We start from the raw sequence: 22545 nt of genomic DNA, 5'->3' as shown, positions 1-22545 counted from the left end.
TAGAGGCTTATCTCACTAGGGGTAAGATAGATACTGCCTACAGGAAAATTAAAGAGACCTTTGGAGAGAAGAGAACCACTTGTATGAATATCAAGAGCTCAGATGGCAGCCCAGTTCTAAGCAAAGAAGGGAAGGCAGAAAGGTGGAAGGAGTATATAGAGGGTTTATACAAGGGCGATGTACTTGAGGACAATATTATGGAAATGGAAGAGGATGTAGACGAAGACGAAATGGGAGATAAGATACTGCGTGAAGAGTTTGACAGAGCACTGAAAGACCTGAGTCGAAACAAGGCCCCGGGAGTAGACAACATTCCATTAGAACTACTGATGGCCTTGGGAGAGCCAGTCATGACAAAACTCTACCATCTGGTGAGCAAGATGTATGAGACAGGCAAAATACCCTCAGACTTCAAGAAGAATATAATAATTCCAATCCCAAAGAAAGCAGGTGTTGACAGATGTGAAAATTACTGAACTATCAGTTTAATAAGTCACAGCTGCAAAATACTAACGCGAATTCTTTACAGACGAATGGAAAAATTGGTAGAAGCGGACCTCGGGGAAGATCAGTTTGGATTCCGTAGAAATGTTGGAACACGTGAGGCAATACTAACCTTACGACTTATCTTAGAAGAAAGATTAAGAAAAGGCAAACCTACGTTTCTAGCATTTGTAGACTTAGAGAAAGCTTTTGACAATGTTAACTGGAATACTCTCTTTCAAATTCTGAAGGTGGCAGGGGTAAAATACAGGGAGCGAAAGGCTATTTACAATTTGTACAGAAACCAGATGGCAGTTATAAGAGTTGAGGGGCATGAAAGGGAAGCAGTGGTTGGGAAAGGAGTGAGACAGGGTTGTAGCCTCTCCCCGATGTTATTCAGTCTGTATATTGAACAAGCAGTAAAGGAAACAGAAGAAAAATTCGGAGTAGGTATTAAAATTCATGGAGAAGAAGTAAAAACTTTGAGGTTTGCCGATGACATTGTGATTCTGTCAGAGACAGCAAAGGACCTGGAAGAGCAGTTGAACGGAATGGACAGTGTCTTGAAAGGAGGATATAAGATGAACATCAACAAAAGCAAAACGAGGATAATGGAATGTAGTTGAATTAAGTCAGGCAATGCTGAGAGAATTAGATTAGGAAATGAGACACTTAAAGTAGTAAAGGAGTTTTGCTATTTGGGGAGCAAAATAACTGATGATGGTTGAAGTAGAGAGGATATAAAATGTAGACTGGCAATGGCAAGGAAAGCGTTTCTGAAGAAGAGAAATTTGTTAACATCGAGTATAGATTTAAGTGTCAGGAAGTCGTTTCTGAAAGTATTTGTATGGAGTGTAGCCATGTATGGAAGTGAAACATGGACGATAACTAGTTTGGACAAGAAGAGAATAGAAGCTTTCGAAATGTGGTGCTACAGAAGAATGCTGAAGATAAGGTGGGTAGATCACATAACTAATGAGGAGGTATTGAATAGGATTAGGGAGAAGAGAAGTTTGTGGCACAACTTGACTAGAAGAAGGGATCGGTTGGTAGGACATGTTTTGAGGCATCAAGGGATCACAAATTTAGCATTGGAGGGCAGTGTGGAGGGTAAAAATCGTAGAGGTAGACCAAGAGATGAATACACTAAGCAGATTCAGAAGGATGTAGGCTGCAGTAGGTACAGGGAGATGAAGAAGATTGCACAGGATAGAGTAGCATGGAGAGCTGCAGCAAACCAGTCTCAGGACTGAAGAACACAACAACAATGAAATTTTGGGAATACATTTGTCTAGGTAACATAACAGGTGATTAATGGTGCAAGATCGCAGGTTAATGTAAGCACAAGATAAGCTATTACAAATGTTAAATACTGGTACATTAATAACTGGTGTAACAGCCGGAATGTTGAATGTAAGCATACCAATGTACATACATTGTGTTATACAGGTTCCGGATGTCAGTTTGCGGGATGGAGTTCCATGCCTGTTGTGGTTGGTCAATATGGGAACGGTTCATGCTTGTTGTGGATGATGCTGGAGTTACTGTCCAATAATGTCCCATATGTTGTCGACTGGAGACAGATCTGGTGATCAAGCAGGCCAAGACAACATGCTGACACACTGTAGAGCATATTGGGAACCAACAATGGTATGTAGGTGACTGTTACCCTATTGGAAAACACCCTGTGGAAAGCTGTTTATGAATGGCAGCACAACAAATTTAATCACCTGACTGACGTATCTGGGATAACCACAAGTGTGATCCTGCTGTCATATGAAATCGCACCCCAGACCATAACTAAAGGTGTAGGTCCAGTGTGTACAAAACAGACAGGTTGGCTGCAGGCCCTCAACTGGCCTCCTCCTCACCAACACATGGCCATCACTGGCACAGAGGCAGAACCAGCTTTCATCAAAAAACACAACACACCTTCACCCTCCCCTCCAATGAGTTCTTACTTAAAACAAGTCGCAAATGGCAGTGCTTTGGGGTCAGTGGAATGCACACTACAGGGCGTCTGGCTTGGAGCTGTCCTTGAAGTAACTGATTTGTAACAGTTCATTGTGTCACTGTTTTGCCAACTGCTGCTCAAATTACCGCCGCAGATGCAGTGACACACCCGTAAGTCAAACATAGTTGCCTTTCCTCTAGGTAGCGCCACATGGCCATCTACTTGCAATTGCACATTCTCGTAACCACCAATGGCAACAATCATGTACAGTGGCTACATTTCGGCCAAGTCTTTCTGCAGGGTCATAGAAGGAACATCCAGCTTCTTGTAACCCTATTACATGGCCACATTCAAACACAGTCAGGTGTTGATAATGATGTCTTTGTTGTTTATGTGTCTGGTGTGAAGTCTGAATAGACTTGATCTTTCAGATGTAGAAACACGCCTACTATATTTTGTTTTATGTCGCACAACTCCTTCTGAGTGTTGCAGTTTTTTTTTTTTTCCTTTATTGTATTTCCTCCAGTGTATTTCAGTATTTATTTGGATCTTTTGCCTGTTTTGTAGTGATGGGAGATATAACACAGGTGCTGCTCTGTTTTATATGTTAAAAGTTTTGCTTTTTGTAGGTGATACAAAATACTACATAGCAATATGACACGGACCACTTGCTGTTGAAATTAACTGTTGATGTGGCATTCTATCACACAGCAACTGTTTGGAGATTCAGTTGAGCTAAGTTCAATATTAGAACATCAAGGATAACTGACAATGAAAGAAAAATGCACCAATGGGGCATGATTTGCACCTTCTTGTGTCAAAATAACACACATTACAAGCAAAAGAGAAATGATGACTAAGAAAAATCCAATCCTTGCCCATAAATATTATTAAAGCAATGCTTTCTTTTCTTTGGAATAGTCACTTTTTTCTTAACTTTTGGATCAGCTTGTATTCCAGTGATATTCAAGTTTTCTCAGTTGCTGTGATTTCTTTCAGGTACCCTCTTAGAACCACTATTTTTATTTTCTGTCCATTTCAGCCAAACAAAACCACAAAAAATAATGCACCAGGGCACCAAGTCATTAAGACAAGATAGCAACAACTTAAATTACACAATCCAAATACTCAGAAACTTCTATGGTGACTGATACGGTCAAGAACCTGCTATTTACGGTTTGCCTGGGGCAGATTATCTTGCTCCCTCCCTGCATCAGTCTGCATTAATTGTTTTAATGCTGCACTGTATCAGGGAAAGTGTACTTGTAAGTTCGTGTGCTATTTATGCATGTTTGTGCGAAATGGTTTGGTACAGACACTATCCACAAGTATGTGGCACTGCCAAATACAACAGTTGCTTACATAAAATAAGTAAACTTACGGTACTAACCTTAAATATTTTGGATACAGTGATTTTCATGCGACCTTTCCGGAACATATAACCTCTCACAATGTACTCAAAATCCATTCTACAGCCCAGTTCAGTTAGAAATTCAACCACAGATGAGCTTGTGCCTATATCTATGCTATTTCTCACAATTGTGGGTCTTGATTTATCTGTAAATTATAAATTAAATACAACAACAAAACTCTTTCCAACAGAACATCAAGAGTATTTGTAACTCATGCTCACCTATTTCAGGTTGACCAATGTAACGTAATTGAAATGGCATATCAGGATAATCCAGGGCCCGTCGAACTCTCAACAGTAATGGCTGAGCACTTGTTCCACCTGCAAAAATTTATGACTATAAGTTCAGTGCCACAATACTTATATATAAAATTTTCACAATGGTAACCTACTATGCATTCAAAACTTCCCAAGAGATTGAAATGGTAATGGACTGCAAATTGAATGTAGGATGTTGAAGTTGTGAAGGCAGGTTTTGACTGTATACAACAGTCAATAACAACATTGCCTGTGAGAGGAACAGTTCCACATTCAAGTCCCAACGCCACAAACAGCATAAACCTATGAAAAAGTTGAATAATGGTGCACTCACTGCTGTTGAGTGGTAGACTCATTCTGGACACTATTTATTCGGTAAAGAATACTTATTGCTCTTGCCACTACTTTTGGCCTGTATAGCTGTTGCCGCTACTTTTGGTCTGTATATTAATGATGAACAGTTCTGTTATTGTATCAATATCGTGTTCCATTAAAACATACCATCTTCACATTTTGGCACACAATTGCAAAGTGTAGCACACTCAACTTTAGATACTGTGCCAATGTTTTCTTCTGCATGCTGGTTGCATCATACAATGGAAATAAAATGTTTTGTTGTAATTGTTATTTCACTGTACCTCAAATGAGTTTGGCTACGTGTTTTTGCCCATTAAATTTTAGGTATGTAACTACAGAAACCTTATTTTAGCACCTTGGTCATATATGTTCCAGCTATCTTCAGAATGAGATGACATACTGAAGCTACAGCATTTGCACTGTGTTTTTAAAAAATGGACCACACCACTGTGCTTGAAGGTAGCAAAAACAGTGCATCAATTGAACCCGTGGCTAGGTGGTCTACTCATGCTGGGATATCAGTGTATCATTGTGAGCTGCACTGTAGTAATATCTTTGTGAGTTTACTAAAGGAAGCAGCAGATTCAATGATTTGTCCAGGTTGAAACTGCTATCTCTTCTATTATTATTATTATTTCTTTCTTTTCTCAGACGTTATGTCTGGTCAAAAATGGAAAGTGACGCGGACCTTGATCAAGCGCGACTTCCTTTTAACTGTATGGTATATGTTATATTGCATTTAGGAACTTTCGGGTAATTGAACATGTATCAATAATTACGGATTTCTGTAGTTGTATGTATAAGTTTGGATGTGCTGGTGGATATTGTGTGGTATGACTCCTGTAGTTGATAGTATAATTGGTATAATGTCAACTTTATCCTGATGCCACATGTTCTTGACTTCCTCAACCAGTTGGATGTGTTTTTCAATTTTTTCTCTGGTTTTCTTTTGTATATTTGTTGTATTGGGTATGGATATTTCGATTAGTTGTGTTAATTTCTTCTTTTTATTGGTGAGTATGATGTCAGGTTTGTTATGTGGTGTTTTTTCATCTGTTATAATGGTTCTGTTCCAGTATAATTTGTATTCATCATTCTCCAGTACATTTTGTGGTGCATACTTGTATGTGGCAACATGTTGTTTTATAAGTTTATATTGTAAGGGAAGCTGTTGATGTACTATTTTTGCTACATTGTCATGTCTTCTGGGGTATTCTGTATTTGCTAGTATTGTACATCCGCTTGTGATGTGATCTACTGTTTCTATTTGCTGTTTGCAAAGTCTGCATTTATCTGTTGTGGTATTGGGATCTTTAATAATATGCTTGCTGTAATATCTGGTGTTTATTGTTTGATACTGTATTGCAATCATGAATCCTTCCTTCTCACTGTATATATTGCCTTTTCTTAGCCATGTGTTGGATGCGTCTTGATCGATGTGTGGCTGTGTTAGATGATACGGGTGCTTGCCATGTAGTGTTTTATTATTATTATTATTTTACTTTCTCAGACGTTAGGTCTGGTTGAGAATGGAAAGTGACGCGGACCTTGATCAAGCGTCACTTCCTATTAACTGTACGGTATGTGTTATATTGCGTTTAGGAACTTTCGGGTAATTGAACATGTATCAATAATTACGGATTTCTGTAGTTGTATATATGTGTTTGGATGTAGCTGTATTGCATTGATGTACTGGTGGATATTGTGTAGTATGACTCCTGTAGTTGATACTATAATTGGTATGATGTCAACTTTATCCTGATGCCACATGTCTTTGACTTCCTCAGCCAGTTGGATGTATTTTTCAATTTTTTCTCCTGTTTTCTTTTGTATATTTGTTGTATTGGGTATGGATATTTCGATTAGTTGTGTTAATTTCTTCTTTTTATTGGCGAGTATGATGTCAGGTTTGTTATGTGGCGTTGTTTTATCTGTTATAATGGTTCTGTTCCAGTATAATTTGTATTCATCATTCTCCAGTACATTTTGTGGTGCATACTTGTATGTAGGAACTTGTTGTTTTAAAAGTTTATGTTGTAAGGCAAGCTGTTGATGTATTATTTTTGCGACATTGTCATGTCTTCTGGGGTATTCTGTATTTGCTAGTATTGTACATCCGCTTGTGATGTGATCTACTGTTTCTATTTGTTGTTTACAAAGTCTGCATTTATCTGTTGTGGTATTGGGATCTTTAATAATATGCTTGCTGTAATACCTGGTGTTTATTGTTTGATCCTGTATTGCAATCATAAATCCTTCTGTCTCACTGTATATATTGCCTTTTCTTAGCCATGTGTTGGATGCGTCTTGATCGATGTGTGGCTGTGTTAGATGATACGGGTGCTTGCCATGAAGTGTTTTCTTTTTCCAATTTACTTTCTTTGTATCTGTTGATGTTATGTGGTCTAAAGGGTTGTAGAGGTGGTTATGAAATTGTAGTGGTGTAGCCGATGTATTTATATGAGTGATTGCTTTGTGTATTTTGCTAGTTTCTGCTCGTTCTATAAAGAATTTTCTTAAATTGTCTACCTGTCCATAATGTAGGTTTTTTATATCGATAAATCCCCTTCCTTTCTGCTTAATGTGAATCTTTCTGTTGCTGAATGTATGTGATGTATTCTATATTTATGGCATTGTGATTGTGTAAGTGTATTGAGTGCTTCTAGGTCTGTGTTACTCCATTTCACTACTCCAAATGAGTAGGTCAATATTGGTATGGCATAAGTATTTATAGCTTTGGTCTTGTTTCTTGCTGTCAATTCTGTTTTCAGTATTTTTGTTAGTCTTTGTCTATATTTTTCTTTTAGTTCTTCTTTAATATTTGTATTACCTATTCCTATTTTTTGTCTGTATCCTAGATATTTATAGGCATCCGTTTTTTCCATCGCTTCTATGCAGTCGCTGTGGTTATCCAATATGTAATCTTCTTGTTTAGTGTGTTTTCCCTTGACTATGCTATTTTTCTTACATTTGTCTGTTCCAAAAGCCATACTTATATCATTGCTGAATACTTCTGTTATCTTTAGTAATTGGTTGAGTTGTTGATTTGTTGCTGCCAGTAGTTTTAGATCATCCATGTATAGCAAATGTGTGATTTTGTGTGGGTATGTTCCAGTGATATTGTATCCATAATTTGTATTATTTAGCATGCTGGATACTGGGTTCAGAGCAAGGCAGAACCAGAAAGGACTTAATGAATCTCCTTGGTATATTCCACGCTTAATCTGTATTGGCTGTGATGTGATATTATTTGAATTTGTTTGGATATTAAGTGTGGTTTTCCAATTTTTCATTAGTATGTTTAGGAACTGTATCAATTTAGGATCTACTTTGTATATTTCCAATATTTGTAGTAACCATGAGTGGGGTACACTATCAAAAGCTTTTTGGTAATCAATGTATGCGTAGTGTAGCGACCTTTGTTTAGTTTTAGCTTGATATGTCACCTCTGCATCTATTATCAGTTGCTCTTTACATCCTCGTGCTCCTTTGCAACAGCCTTTTTGTTCTTCATTTATAATTTTGTTCTGTGTTGTATGCGTCATTAATTTCTGTGTAATGACTGAAGTTAATATTTTGTATATTGTTGGTAGGCATGTTATGGGGCGATATTTAGCTGGGTTCGCTGTGTCTGCTTGATCTTTAGGTTTCAGATAAGTTATTCCATGTGTAAGTGTATCAGGGAATGTGTATGGGTCTGCAATGTAACTGTTAAATAATTTAGTTAGATGTGAATGTGTTGAGGTGAACTTCTTTAACCAGAAATTTGCTATTTTATCATTTCCAGCGGCTTTCCAATTGTGAGTAGAATTAATTGCTTGGGTGACTTCATGTTGCAAAATTATCACTTCAGGCATTTGTGGTATCATCTTGTATGTGTCTGTTTCTGCTTGTATCCACCGTGCATGCCTGTTATGTTGTACCGGGTTAGACCATATGTTGCTCCAGAAGTGTTCCATGTCTGTTATGTTTGGTGGATTGTTTATTTTAATGTGTGTGTTATCTATTGTCTGGTAAAATTTCTTTTGGTTTGTGTTGAATGTTTGGTTTTGTTTCCTTCTATTTTCACTTTTTTTGTATCTTCTGAGTCGTTTGGCTAATGCTTGTAATTTCTGCTTCTTTTCGTCTAATTGCTCTGTCGCTTCTTGTTGTGAGATTTTACCCAACCTTTTTTGTTTTTTTTCCGAGATTTCATTTCTTATAAATTGTGTTAGCTGTCCGATGTCTTTTCTCAGTTTTTCTATTCTGATCTGTAGCCTGTGTTGCCATGCTGGTTTTGTGGGTTTCTTCTGTGTGTTGGTTGGTTCTGATCTCTGTCTAGTGTGTATATTTAGTGTAGTGAGTGCTCCTATATAAACCATTAGTTGTAACTCTTCCATAGTTGTGTTTTCATTTATTTTGTTGTGTATGATTGTGTTGATAGTTTTTATTGTTGTTTCGACTTGTGGGTTATTTGGTGGTCTATGCAAGAATGGTCTTATGTCTGTATTTGTGTCTTTGTATTCTATATATGTCAGCTGAAATTTTTCTTCTATATCTAACATGTGTGTCACTTCGTGTTCTATTTGTGCTTGTTCTGGTGGCTGTCTTAAGATTTCGCTTTCCTCTGATTGTTTAATTGGTGCGTGGTGTTCTTTGTTTGTTTGCTCTGGGATGTTTGAGTCCATTACTGTATTTTCTTCTTCTTCTGATTGTACATTATTTTGTTCCAGTATTTGTTGTACTTGTTGTTTATTATTATTATTATTATTATTTTTTTTTTTTTGCAATTTACTTTCTTCGTATATGTTGATGTTATGTGATCTAAAGGGTTGTAGGAGTGGTTATGAAATTGCAGTGGTGTAGCCGATGTATTTATATGAGTGATTGCTTTGTGTATTTTGCTGGTTTTATTATTATTATTATTATTATTATTATTATTCACCAAATGAATTTCAGTTGGTTTTTTCATACTGCACTTGGTGACCAGTGTCAATGCAGTGCTCTCCCACAACTGATGTATTGGGCCATTAGAGCTGGATGTATCTACAGTGTTCCATGCATATTTCATTGACTTTACAAATCATCTGCCCAATGTAAAAGGGGCCACACTTTCAGAGGATCTTGTAAACCCTAGCCTTGCAGAACTTGAAGTCATCTTTGATGGAACCCAAAAGTATGTTTGTCTTCAGTGAAGAGTGAAAAATCACTTTACATTGAGCTTGGTGGGGATCTCACCTAATGTTCTGACAGACTTCCCACATATGACATGAAAGCCTTGGATTTAAATGTCTCTCTGTCTCTTCCACTCCTTATTTCCACCTTAGATTTTCTTCATAGTGCCTTATGTCTCTACTGTGGAGAAAACCATTTGCTTCAAGAACTCCCTTTAAGTGTAGAAACTCATCCTGCAGACTGCTTTCATCAGTATGTGCTCTGTGAACCAAAGTTCTGAGAACACTCATTACCTGGTAAGGGTGGTGGCAGTTATCTGCATGTAAATACAAATCCGTAAAAGTTGGCTTCCAATAAACTGAGAGTCCCAAGGTGCCATCATCTTTACAATAATATAAAACATTCAAAAATGGAAGCTTTTCTATTTAAATTGTAAACTGAATTTCACTGTGGATGGAATTTAGATGGTTCCTCCTCACCATCGGGCCACACAACAAAAGTGTCATCAACATATCTCCAAAATATTGTGGGATTCAAAGTTACAGATTCCAGTGCCACTGAAGTTTACAGGCATAGCACTCCTAATAAGTGCTGTCTGCAGGATGAGCTCATACACATAAAGGCAGTTTTTGAACCAAATTTCCATCTCACAACAGAGGCATAAGGCACTATGAATAAAACCTGTGGTTGACACAAGAAATGTGGAAGAATATAAGGAGGGAATAAAATGCACAGCTCTCTTGTTATATGTTGGAAGCCTGTCATAAAAAAAATAGATCAGATCCTCATCAGCTGCACTTCTGGGTTCCATTAATAATCACTTGAAGCTCTGCAAGGCTGGAATTTATAAGATCCCCAGCAAGTGTGGCCTTTTGTACATCGTGCAAGGCTGGAATTTATAAGATACCCAGCAAGTGTGGCCTTTTGTACATCGTGCAAGGCTGGAATTTATAAGATCCTCAGCAATTGTGGCCTTTTGTACATCGTGCAAATGATTCCTAGTCCATGAAAGCTGCATTGAACACCATAGGTACACTCACTCAGCTCTTACAGCCCTCTAAATCAGCTGTGACTGACCACTGAATTGACACAAGTCACTCTGTGCAGTATGAGAATGTTTAAATACTAGCATGTATATCATCTTTTTGGGACTCAGTCATGAAAGAAGCAGCTGAAATTAATTTGGCAAAGAATTTAATTAACAGAGACATTGGTTTCAATGTCAACAAATCATTGAATTTGACATGTTCTTTAAAAGCTCACAAAGACATCAGTAGACTGCAGTTCTTAGTGATACATCAATATCCCAACATGAATCAATACCACACCCACAGGTTCAATTTATGCACAGCTTTTTGCTGCCAAAATTGTCTCTCATGCTTGTGTATCTGTGGCTGCATGTGCTGTGGTGTTGTACATGGTTTAAAAGGACAGTGTGAGGGCTGTAGCTTCAGTCTGTTAGCTCACTTTGAAGATGGTCATAAGCAGTGATTGATTTGGGGGGGGGGGGGGGGGGGGATAGAATTTGCCTGCTTTATACATTTTATAAAACCAGATTCCTTGAATAAGATTTTTAAAAAGGCTGGTTCTGTTGCCATCAAGGAGAAGATCTGTTTTACCCATCAAAAGCTGGACTTGGTTTCTGAACAACTGAATCACCTGGATCTGAACATGTCTGTGGAGTTATCATCCATTTCATGGGACTGTGTTGTCGGTATGGCAGGAGCTACTGGGTTTCTGTACAGTAACGAGACTGGTCGCCAAGCAGTGCTCCAGTCTCCAGTAGTGGGCTCCCCAGCATGTGATTTTTTTATCTTCTTTCTTTTTTTGTAGGGTAAACTATGCAATACACCAGTCACTTCCAAGCTCTGACACAGTGAGGATCATGTGTGGCACGAAAGTTGTTTCTGAGTTTTTGTTATGGAAGAAAACATGAAAAATGGAATGTCTGCTGGAGCATCACTGTGTGATTAAATTTCGTTTTCGCCCGGGCAAAACCGCTTCTGAAATGCTTGCCTTGGTTAACGAAGCTTACAAAGATGATTCCCTGTCAAGGACCCAGGTTTTCTGGTGGTTCAGTGACTTTAAGAATGGACAGGAGAATCGTCGGAGACATGGAGCGATTTCAACAAGGCATAGAGCGGCCTAGATGACCTCCAACAAGTGATTTGGATGAAAATGTGGCCATAGTGGAAAATCTCCTGGACTCCGACGATTGTTTGAGAGTAAGATTAATTGCCATAGACCTCAACATGTGCAAAGCAATGGTTCACAAAATTATTTCTGGAAATTTGAACATGTGGAAGGTTTGAGTGAAATTGGTGCCAAATGTGTTGAGTGATCGACAAGAACAGCAACAGGATGACGTATCCTGTGAGATATTTGAGCAATTAGAAGGTGATCTGGACATTTTTGGACAATACAATGGCAGATGATGAATGATGGGTGTTCCAGTATGGGCATACCTCATACTCCCTGCACCCTAAAAATGAGAGGATGTCAAAACTAAAGTCAATGTTTTCACTCTCATTTTTGAACAGAGCATGTGTGTGTGTGTGTGTGTGTGTGGGGGGGGGGGGGGGGGGGGGAGTTGCACAAAGAATATGTACCTCCAGAATGAACTGTCAATGCTGTTCCTACAAAGAAGCCCTTGTGTGCCTGCACAGAAGTGTCATATGCAAATTTGATCATCAGAAGTTCTACTACAACATCCCAGAGCACACCGCCTTCATTGTATTTATCTACTGGCTCAGATAGGTGTTGCAATCTTGCGAAAACCACCGTGCACTCCCGATATGAACCCACCAGACTTCTTTCTGTTCCCAGATCTCTAGAGGAACCTACAAGGTTACCATTTTGATGAAGTTCTTGTCATTCAATGGGTCGTCAGAGTCTCTGAAAGGGGTTATAACAGCTGACTTCTAAGGAGCCTTTGCTCTGTGGGAATCACATTGGCAGCAGTCATCGACACCCAAAGAAAGAGATTTAAATGCAAAGGTTTCCTGAGGTATGTGGAAAGACTGTCAAAACATTATGTTGGAACGTCATCAAACACAAAATTAAAGATACTATTTTGAAGAATTTTAACAATATGAACTGATCAAATCAATAAATTATATTTACAAGGCCCAGTCTCATTACTTTACAGACAAACCCTGTATATCTGTGTTACAGAGAGCTGCACTATGTAAAATTTGCCAGAATACTCAGATGGTGGAGTTTACAGCTGATAAAAGTAATGCCTCTGTTTTAATGTCTCATGATAATTATCATCATAAAATGTTTAGTTTACTCAATGATAGTACACACTGGAAGATATGTAAAGTCCCCATTAACCAAGAGTTAAGGAAGACTGCTGCATTTCTGAATGCCTCCCCCTTTCTGCCAGGAGCTGTGTGAAGACTGAAACAAAGTAGTGTGATCATAAGATAGATTTCCTATGTGATCAACAGTAAGCAACACTGGCTCTCCAATCAACTACCAAGACAAACACTTACAGGTAGCATGATCATTAAGACCTTTTGTGGGAAGATGTGATCATCACATATGCAACTCTGCGAACTTCATTGATAAAATTAAATCACAGACAGAACAGTTCTGATTTATTAGTCAGCTTTGATATGGTTGCCTTTATTTTGTAAGATTCCCCTTACAAAATCATTATCTCTTACTCGCGACATTTTGATAAATAGCTTATAGCTTTGTTCAAACTTGTTATGGTATCAATTTACTCTTCATTTACTAATGAATTTTTTGAACAAGTTCATGGTTTCAGCAAAAGCAGTCCTTTGTTCCACTCTATGGCCAATTCGTTTATGGGGGACTTAGAGAAAAAGGACTGGAATCTGATTGTTTGAAGCCCACAGCATTTTCGAGAAATGTTGATGACATGTTTGTAATGTGGCCTCATAGTTAGGATAAATTACAGGAATTTTTAAAACATTCAAATTCAAACCACAATGAAATTCAGTTTACAATTTATATAAAAATGAGGGATGCTTCCATTTTTTGATGTTTTAGTTTACCACAAAAATGATGTCACCTTGAGACATGCAGTTCACCAGAAGCTGACTAAAACATCTACATATAAATAGCTGCCACCACCATTCCTGGACAATGAGTGTTCTCAGAACTTTGAATCACAAAGCACACAGCATTGCTGACAAAAGCAGTCTGCAGGATGAGCAGTCTCCAAAGTAGGCAAGTAAAGCACTATGAATGAAGAATAAGGTGGACACAAAAAATGAGGAAGAAGACAGAGAGATTTAAATGCAAATGTTTCCTGAGGTATGTGAGAAGACTTGACAAAATTATGTTGGAACCTCACCAAACACAAAATTAAAGAGATTTTTCACACTCCTCCAAAGATAGCAACATTTTTGTGTTCTGTCAAAGTCGGGGTCCACAAATTCCCTGTGATTGTGGTCGTCGTATATTGGACAGACAACCTGTACATGCCATAAAATATGTACAGAACATTACAGACCAATAAATCTGCTGTGGCAAAGCACTTTATTGACACCGGCCATTCTATGGAGTATAAAAATCTCAAAATTCTCACATCGGCTTCATCTTTTTGGGATTATATCATGAAAAAAGCAGTTCAAATTCAATGGAGAAGAATATAATTATCAGACATACTGGTCAACCTCGACAATTAATTGAATCTGCTGCTTTCTTTAACAAATTCACAAAGATATTGCTACAGTGCAGCTCATAATGATACATCAGTATCCTAGCTTGAATCGACATACAGCCATAATTCAATTCATGCACTGTTCTTTGCCATCGAAAAATGTCGCTGGCTCTTTTGTATCTGCGGCCGCACGCATAATGGTGCAGTCTGTATGTTTAACAAGACAGATGAAGTACTGTGGCTTCAGTCTGTTGGCTCACTTTGTATATGGCCGACAGATATAAAATTCAAATATTAGAACAAATAGGATTTCTGCAGCTGCATTCCAGAAATTTAATGGACAAGTCTGACTATGTTTAAATCCAAGCACTAAGAAGAGTTTCAAAGAGTTTGAAATCCTGCTATGGCAGTGATAACATCAATTTTATATGTTTTGAATCTGTCTTGCGGCTTTTACAATGGAGTGCAGTCCTGCTTTGTACATAGCTCATGAAGCAAAATACCCACTGGTGTAAGTTGTTTTATCATTTCCTCTCTGAGAAGAGATGATACATTATAAATTAACTTTAACATTATGATACAAAATATTATAAGTCACAAACTTAAAATTATGATGTGAAACATAATAAATCAGTAACACTACGTTTGTTGGGAGGTTTTGACTTGTTTCTTAAATTTTTCGAAGTCCTTGTTTTTGTGATAAACAGATTATGTCCCACAACTTCAATAACAATAATGTGTTTTGTCCAAATCCATTATCAACACAAGCAAACATGATAGTTCATTTTTCCTCAAAGACTGATGCTACTACATGCATGAGGAAAGACAGGTCACTGGATTACGGTCATGCAGTTCCCTCCTCTGCAGGTCTGCGAACTGAACAACCACTGAGGTCCCCACTCTCTCTCAACACAGTTCCAATGTAACTTCAGGGTCTTTCACCATGTTATGCTGACCTTTCCACAGTTCGCTTTATGAATCATTGGTGACAATGCACAGACATGCCGGGGGCATGTTTATTTTACACAAAGTCTGATAATATAGGGTGTATACATGGACAAGGAAAAAAAAATCCCAGATTTTTCCTGGATTTCCCGGTTGAAAATACACTTGTTCCGTGTTAAGTGACAGTTTTCTTTTTCCTCGGCACTGTAAAACTTATCAATCCTTAGAATGTTTATGGTTTTCTACACAGACGTAGAATTTGCCGGCACTTTAGAAAACGAAAGCAAGGGGGCAAAAAACACGTTTTGGAAAGTTATTTGATGTGCAGCAACATGTACGCTGCATTTTTTCGTGTTACGGAGGTATAAATTCGAATTCCGCCCAACACTGCATGTGTTCCGAAGCAATGAAATCGAGATTTCGACGCGCTTTTGTAGGCCAGTCACAGCTCGTGTCACGTGATCTCGCCACCTGATGATAGCATAGGACATGTGATGTAGTCAACCAATAGCAAGATGACTCTTCAGTAGCGCGAACACACAAAAAAGAAAAGTTAATGGTTTAAATCGATATACATAGTGTTGCTACAAGAAAAACAAAGCTTTCACAAATAATATTGGTCTCTAAGATTAACAAGCTGTAAGAGACGCTAAGCTTCCACACATAATGCGCGTGTTACACTTTAAGATACATTACACAAATGTGCCAGTAACATTTTTAATAACGTAAATGTCTGATCTTATGGGCTCGAAATTCTTCTAGATGGTCGTCCTCAAAGACTTTACTTTTAAATGAGAGTCAAACGCTCTGCGGTTTAAGAAATTCATCGTACATTCTCGCACCTATTTCATCTTGCGTAAAAGGAAATTTACTTTGAAAGTAACACTTTTCAAACTACCATTCTCAATATTTTCCTGTGACCTGTTTGAAATTTGTTCGTTGCAGCAGTTGCCAGAGAGCGCCAGGTAACAGCCGTCACTGCGTCTGCGCAGCAACGATGACGCAAGAAGCCCGCATGTTCGTACGTGTAAAACATTAAAAGATCTTGCATTATGTCATAAAAGAAGCAAGACATCAAAGGATACTTCAAGAGCATCGGAATTTCGTGAACCATACTAAAATGCATAATTCGGCTTAAAGTGCACAATCTAATGTCCAGGTTCGGATGTAAATTTTCTTGAGTACCAGTACTGTATTATCTCATGTTTGGGTCTTTATAATGGTATAATGCCATAAGATGGAAATCGTGCACTTGAAATGCAGCGAACAGTTGAAACTAGCCAACAGTGTGAAATTAAACACTTTGTTTCAAATAAATTGACTGCCTCAGCGCAAAAGTTTAATAAAAGCCACATCTCTTTAACAAACCGACAAAAATAACTACATTGTTCTGCAAGGCGATTAATGCTTGACTGTCAGAAAGGTGGAAATAAAACCTGAAACTAACACCATATTTTAGCCGTCCGTAATTATGCGAACGTATTTTAATTCATTTGGTAGCTCCTGACCACAGAAATCCGTTTTGTTTTCATTTAAGGTGAGAGCAAAAAACGAAGAGGAAACAGCAAAATCACTAAACATAAACACAGGTCACGTGCAGACTACCCACCTCCCCACCACAACTCAGAGTGCTATGAGCATCAGCCCCGGATCTACGACATTGCCGAACCGGAGCAATTTAGATAGTGGCGCCCAGCCGCACATCTGTAGCCAGAAGCGGGAGAAGGTACTACTCAACAGCGCATGCGCCAGAGCCCGCCCGAACTGCTCAAATGAATCTAATGTAAACAGCTGTCACGTCACGCTCATCGGAGGCAATTTGTCGTTAGGAAGCACTGCATATTCTTCCTGAAGCCTTTGACGCACTTTGGGTGGCAGACGCTTATATGAGCACTGTGTTTTGTTGTTGTATATGGCGCATTTCCTTTGCAATTTATGTTTTATTTTCGTTATTTTTTCTTTCGTTCATGTTTTGTTGCTGCAGTATTGTAGGGATACAGTAATATCCTTCGTTAGAGTTCTTACCAGTCAAAATCACAAAAATTTAACGGGTAACTAAAACAATGAAAAATTCCCGGAATTCTAAAAAATTCCCGGGTTCTCTCCCGGATGAAAAAATTCCCGGGTTTTTCCCGGATGTCCCGGGTCATGTACACCCTGTAACACTACATGGAACACAAAAAGGAACACTAATAACACTAACATAAGAAACACACATGGACAGATTTTACCTAAAATATGTGCGCTATTATTCTACACTGCTGGAAGGAGAAATTGATTCTTAATCATCCTGAACAGCGGTTGTAATCTTCTTCCGAGAAAGGCGACGACCCCCCCCCCCCCTCCCCTAGAACTGATGCACACGCTTCAGTTCACAGACAGACTATGTCTCCCCAGTAACACCTGTCCAGGGAATAAAATATGGGGTTGTGCATAAAATATAATATATAATGGAAACTGATTAAAAATTACTGCTTAAATAATTAAAAGGGAAATTGTAAAAGAATAACTGAAAGAAATAGGAAGGCACACATATCCTGAGTGAACTCTAACTGGCACTAATATCAACAGACCTTCAATATTCAATGCATTTAAGATCAACATTTACCATTTGATATAGAAAAGAAAATAATAATAATAATAATAATAAGAAGAAGAAAAAGAATTGCAATTGCCCTCCACCATGCACTGACATCGTACAGAGGTCCACAGTGTCCGAGCTTATTTCTCTTTTTATGGGTTGATAACTCTGGCCGGTATGGGCATACTCTTTATTTTTCGGCCATCTGAGTTATCCTTTATAGTTGCCAATTTATATCGACATGTCAGCTCCCATAACACCCACATACATAAGTTTTCCTTCATAAAGTGCCTGCTGTAACCACATAGTCCCATTATTGTCCAAAGTACATGCCCACCTCGACGCCCATTACCATCCCTACGCACTTCCACGTGTTTAATACAAAGTCAAAGTGACCATGTCGTGCGTTGACATAGTCTTCACTGGACAAATTCATGAAGCTCGTGTTCAGCAGCGTGATCTTTTGTGAAATCTTCGATGCGGTGACAACTGGTTTCCATATCAGTGGACCGAGGAATGTATTTGAACTCGTCACTCACACTTATTCAGTGGGGACACCAGACGTACATCCAACATCTGCCGACAAGGTAAGTTTCTTGCCACTTCTACGATGTTGTCGAGCACAGAGAATTCATGTTTTTATGACATTGTTGAGCACAGAAAACTCATGTTACACAAAGTATTGCCGTTTTAGTTCTGCACGCACGCACGCACGCACACACACACACACACACACACACACACACACACACACACACACTTAACAGGCAGGTTTCGTATGTTTGTGCATCTTTCATATCGTTGCATTTACCCAAAATTTCTGTAGTGTCCTTTCCACATACTATACACATGACAAAAAGATTAAAAATACAACTACAATAACAAACTTATCTTATTCATTTGCTGACATGCCATCATCATTGCTTATATATATATTACAGTCTGATTGTCATTTTGTTTAATACATTTTGTTAAATTATAATTTTGTTACACTGTTCAATTCAAATTATATGAGTACACTTTTTGCTCTCGTTTGGTTTTACATTCTTTACATAACATTCATACAATAATATATTCTTTTTTCCTTTATGGCATAAATTGACATACATTTCATTCCAATTCACAGTGACTTCTTGTCGCAGCATATTTATCAATTTCAAAGAATTAAAGAAGTAAACAATAGTTGCTACAAGAGATTCTACGCGCTGCTTAAATAACAACACATGGCCTCGCCCCTCTATCATTGTCCAGGAAGGATCTACACACTACAGATTTGAGGAAATTTCACGGAAAGGCATTTATGTGCTCAGTTACGTCTCATTGCTAGACTTAATTGCGAACCGCAGAACAAAATAGTTTGTTTTTTATATACATAACACAAACCTGATGATACCAATCGTATCAAATACTTATTCAGTATTTAAAGTGCACCTCAGCATTTACTTGTTATGTTCATTGTATAAAGGAAAATCATTTCATACGCTGAGGTATACAGAGTTTTATCATCAATACTATATGTTATGTACAACAAGCGTAAAATCGTGTTTATGTAAGTAGCAAACGTCTATAAAAATTTCAATGCAAATCAGGTGTTGGACACTTTCATTAGTAGTAAACACTCACAGTAGTTAGGTTTTGATCCTTCTACACATTATCACATTCATACAAATCATAAACTTACAACTATATTTACATGTGGTGCAGTCCTTTCTTATGTTAATAGGTACCTAACACTCGACAAGCATTTATCTTTCTTCACCTTAGGGATGGATCGTTCCCTGGAAGAAAAAAAACTTAATAAAAAAATGGTTCAAATGGCTCTGAGCACTATGGGACTTAACATCTGTGGTCATCAGTCCCCTAGAACTTAGAACTACTTAAACCTAACCAACCTAAGGACATCACACACATCCATGCCCGAGGCAGGATTCGAACCTGCGACCGTAGCGGTCACGCGGTTCCAGACTGAAGCGCCTTTAACCGCACGGCCACACCGGCCGGCAAAAAAACTTAATACTAACTTAAAACTAAATTTTCATAGATAAGTGTATAGTGGCCCAATGGCCACTAATACCTCTTTCATATATTCAACCATGTATTAATTTACTTCAGTGTGCAGTCGTGCAATCACAAACTCATTTAATGTCATGAGTGTCTCTCTACTTGTAAATGTGAAAGATAAAGTGTATTATAAGCATGGTGCAACCTCTTATTCAGTTTGCCACTTATATTGTACTCACTTGATTACCTGCAGCAAGAGTTTTCTGGTCCCTCAATTATGATTAGTGCATGTACTTTCAATACTTAAATTTGTAACTATATAGATACAATGTACACAGTAGCGTAACTTTAGTAAATATTTTGTAGTTTAGGATCTCTATCCGGGTATATAATCCCTTAGCTTATTTCTGTTTGTAGTGTAAATAGCCATAGTAGTAGTATAGATTCTCCATTAATTTTCTATTTCCATTTTTATGCAACAGGTTTTAAAAATGCTGGTGCAGGCTGTAGCTCATAGGGTTGGTTTGTTTTGTGCGCTCAGACACTTTCAGCTGTGTCTGTCTGGCGCACACACACTTGCGGTTGGTTGACTAGCTTTCTCCACAATGCACATGCGCTGTGTCGCTCTGTTACCACTAATGTCACAGCTAGTTGTGTAGTGCATTGCATGCTACAGTGCGTTTCACAAGTTCGTTTATTCATTTACAACTGGGCTATGTGCAAGGCGAAGTGCTGTGTCCAAAGTATCATCGTATCTAGACACATAAAAGTAAAATTCTTCCTTGTTACATCCACTTACCTTATCATTTACACATCTAACATATAAGAAAAAACATAAACAAAAATTTTCCTTATCAACTAACAACATAAATTCTGGAATGGGTTTTACAGCATCCTAAATCTAATATTATTATGCATATGTACAACTTAGAGGGTATGCCTACCTTGATCGTATCTGATAAAGCAAGTGTTGATCAAGCTCATGCCACCACTCCCCTCCAAAGTCACAGAATGGGGGCCCACCGTGGCTGGTTCAAGTTTTCTGGCATCACAGTGGCATCGGTCTCTGGGTTAGGCATAACTTCCACTATGTGGACTGTTGGTGTTTGATTATGCCAGCTAGTGTCCTGAGAGGCTCTCAACTGAAATTCTCTTTGCCTCTGCATGTTCGGCATATGCGAGTTACTTTGCTGGCCGAATTCTGTCTGTGGGTTATTCGGTTGTCTGTTATTGTTTTGTGTTTGCAACGTGATCAGCTGATTACTGCCAGTAGCTTGTGCCTGTAAATATTGTACAGGCTGGTGATATGCTCGTTGTAGTTGTTTTTGCTAAATCTTTGCCCATTTCTTTTATATCCATTCTTGTATTTACAGCTTTCTCCATTGCCGTTGTGATTGCCGCTACCATTATCATCATAGGTCTGTGTGGGGTTGCCATCGATTTTGTACTAAGAATCTGTTGTTTACTTGTTGGTCCGTAAATCCCTGTGTCGCTATCGGTATATTAACAGGCTTGGGTTGTACTGGTCTCTCTTTGTATATTAAATCTATTGAGTCCAGTACAGATAGAAAGTATTCGGTGTCGTGTTCTGGGATGGTGATGAGTTTTTCTCTAATGTGGGCAGCAAGATGGCTCTTTAAAATTTTCAGCACATCTACTTGAGGTATCGGGTTCATCCAGTATCTGTTTTTATTCAAACGTTTTTCAAAATAGCCCCTTAAGCTTCCATACTTGCTATTGAATGGAGCCGGATTCAATACTTCATGTCTGAGCATCTCTTGTATGGCCTCAGACCAATATGTATCCAGAAATGCTCTCTCAAACAGTTCATAATAGTGGCAACGATCCCCCATGTCTGTAGCCCATAGCAGAATGTCACCCTGTGTGTGCCCACCAACAAATCTAATTTTCTGGGCTTCAGTCCAGGTAAGAGTTAAAACATTTCAAAGTGCTCTGATACAGACCATAGGGTGTGTTCTTTTCCCTTCAGAAGGAAATATCGGGAATTGTCGATGCCTAAGTAATCCATCAACTGCAAGTAATGTTGACAAACACGCCGCGCTGTCAGTCACAGGCGTGTTTATGTTTCCAGAATGAGATTTTCACTCTGCAGCGGAGTGTGCGCAGATTTTGGAAGGTAGGAGACGAGATACTGGCAGAAGTAAAGCTGTGAGGACCGGGCGTGAGTCGTGCTTCGGTAGCTCAGATGGTAGAGCACTTGCCCGCGAAAGGCAAAGGTCCCGAGTTCGAGTCTCTGTTGGGCACACAGTTTTAATCTGCCAGTAAGTTTCGTGTTTATGTTTGCTTGTGACGTAGCGCATGGCAACTGTGCTTGCTTGACAGGTGCAACTGCTGGCAAGTGGTGGTGTATTGTGCAACCTCCACTATTTTCCTTCAACGGGCTAACCCCGTATTGTGAGTAACCAGTAAGGGTATCCAACTTTTCTAAAAGCATAGGTTTGCCGTCTGTCATATGTTGTTTTGGAATGTCGGTAGTTTTGACAACACTGCCTGACAACCTTTCCTCTGCTTCCTTTAAACCTGAGTCTATTTTAGCTAGGAGTTGATATTCTTTCTCCTTTAGAGCTTCTTCTACGGTATTTACAAAAATTTTGCACTCTGACACTACTTTTCAGCAAGGGTGCTGCCCTTATCGAGCATTCCAGCTTCAGCTTTTTCAGTTATTTCCTTTACATCTGCACATAACTTCTCTCTCTATTGTTTGGCAAATTCTGATATTGCGGAAATTGTCGGTAATTACTTCT

The 22545-nt window shown here is 38.5% G+C and overlaps 1 protein-coding gene across 2 annotated transcripts in view; it reads right to left on the bottom strand.

Moving 5' to 3' along the window:
* LOC126262336 (mediator of RNA polymerase II transcription subunit 18) overlaps positions 1-22545 on the bottom strand; it is a 66655-nt gene that overhangs the window by 18190 nt on the left and 25920 nt on the right. For both annotated transcript variants that reach the window (XM_049958895.1, XM_049958896.1), the window contains exons 3-4: positions 4071-4169; positions 3828-3994 (exon numbers count right to left, since the gene is read on the bottom strand). In XM_049958895.1, the coding sequence (XP_049814852.1) occupies positions 3828-3994; positions 4071-4169 (266 nt within the window). The remainder of the gene's footprint in view (positions 1-3827; positions 3995-4070; positions 4170-22545) is intronic.

This window comes from Schistocerca nitens, chromosome 6, assembly GCF_023898315.1.
Source record: "Schistocerca nitens isolate TAMUIC-IGC-003100 chromosome 6, iqSchNite1.1, whole genome shotgun sequence".
Taxonomy (NCBI): domain Eukaryota; kingdom Metazoa; phylum Arthropoda; class Insecta; order Orthoptera; family Acrididae; genus Schistocerca; species Schistocerca nitens.
The sequence above is the reverse complement of the archived record's forward strand: the minus strand, read 5'-3'. Positions and strand labels throughout refer to the sequence as shown.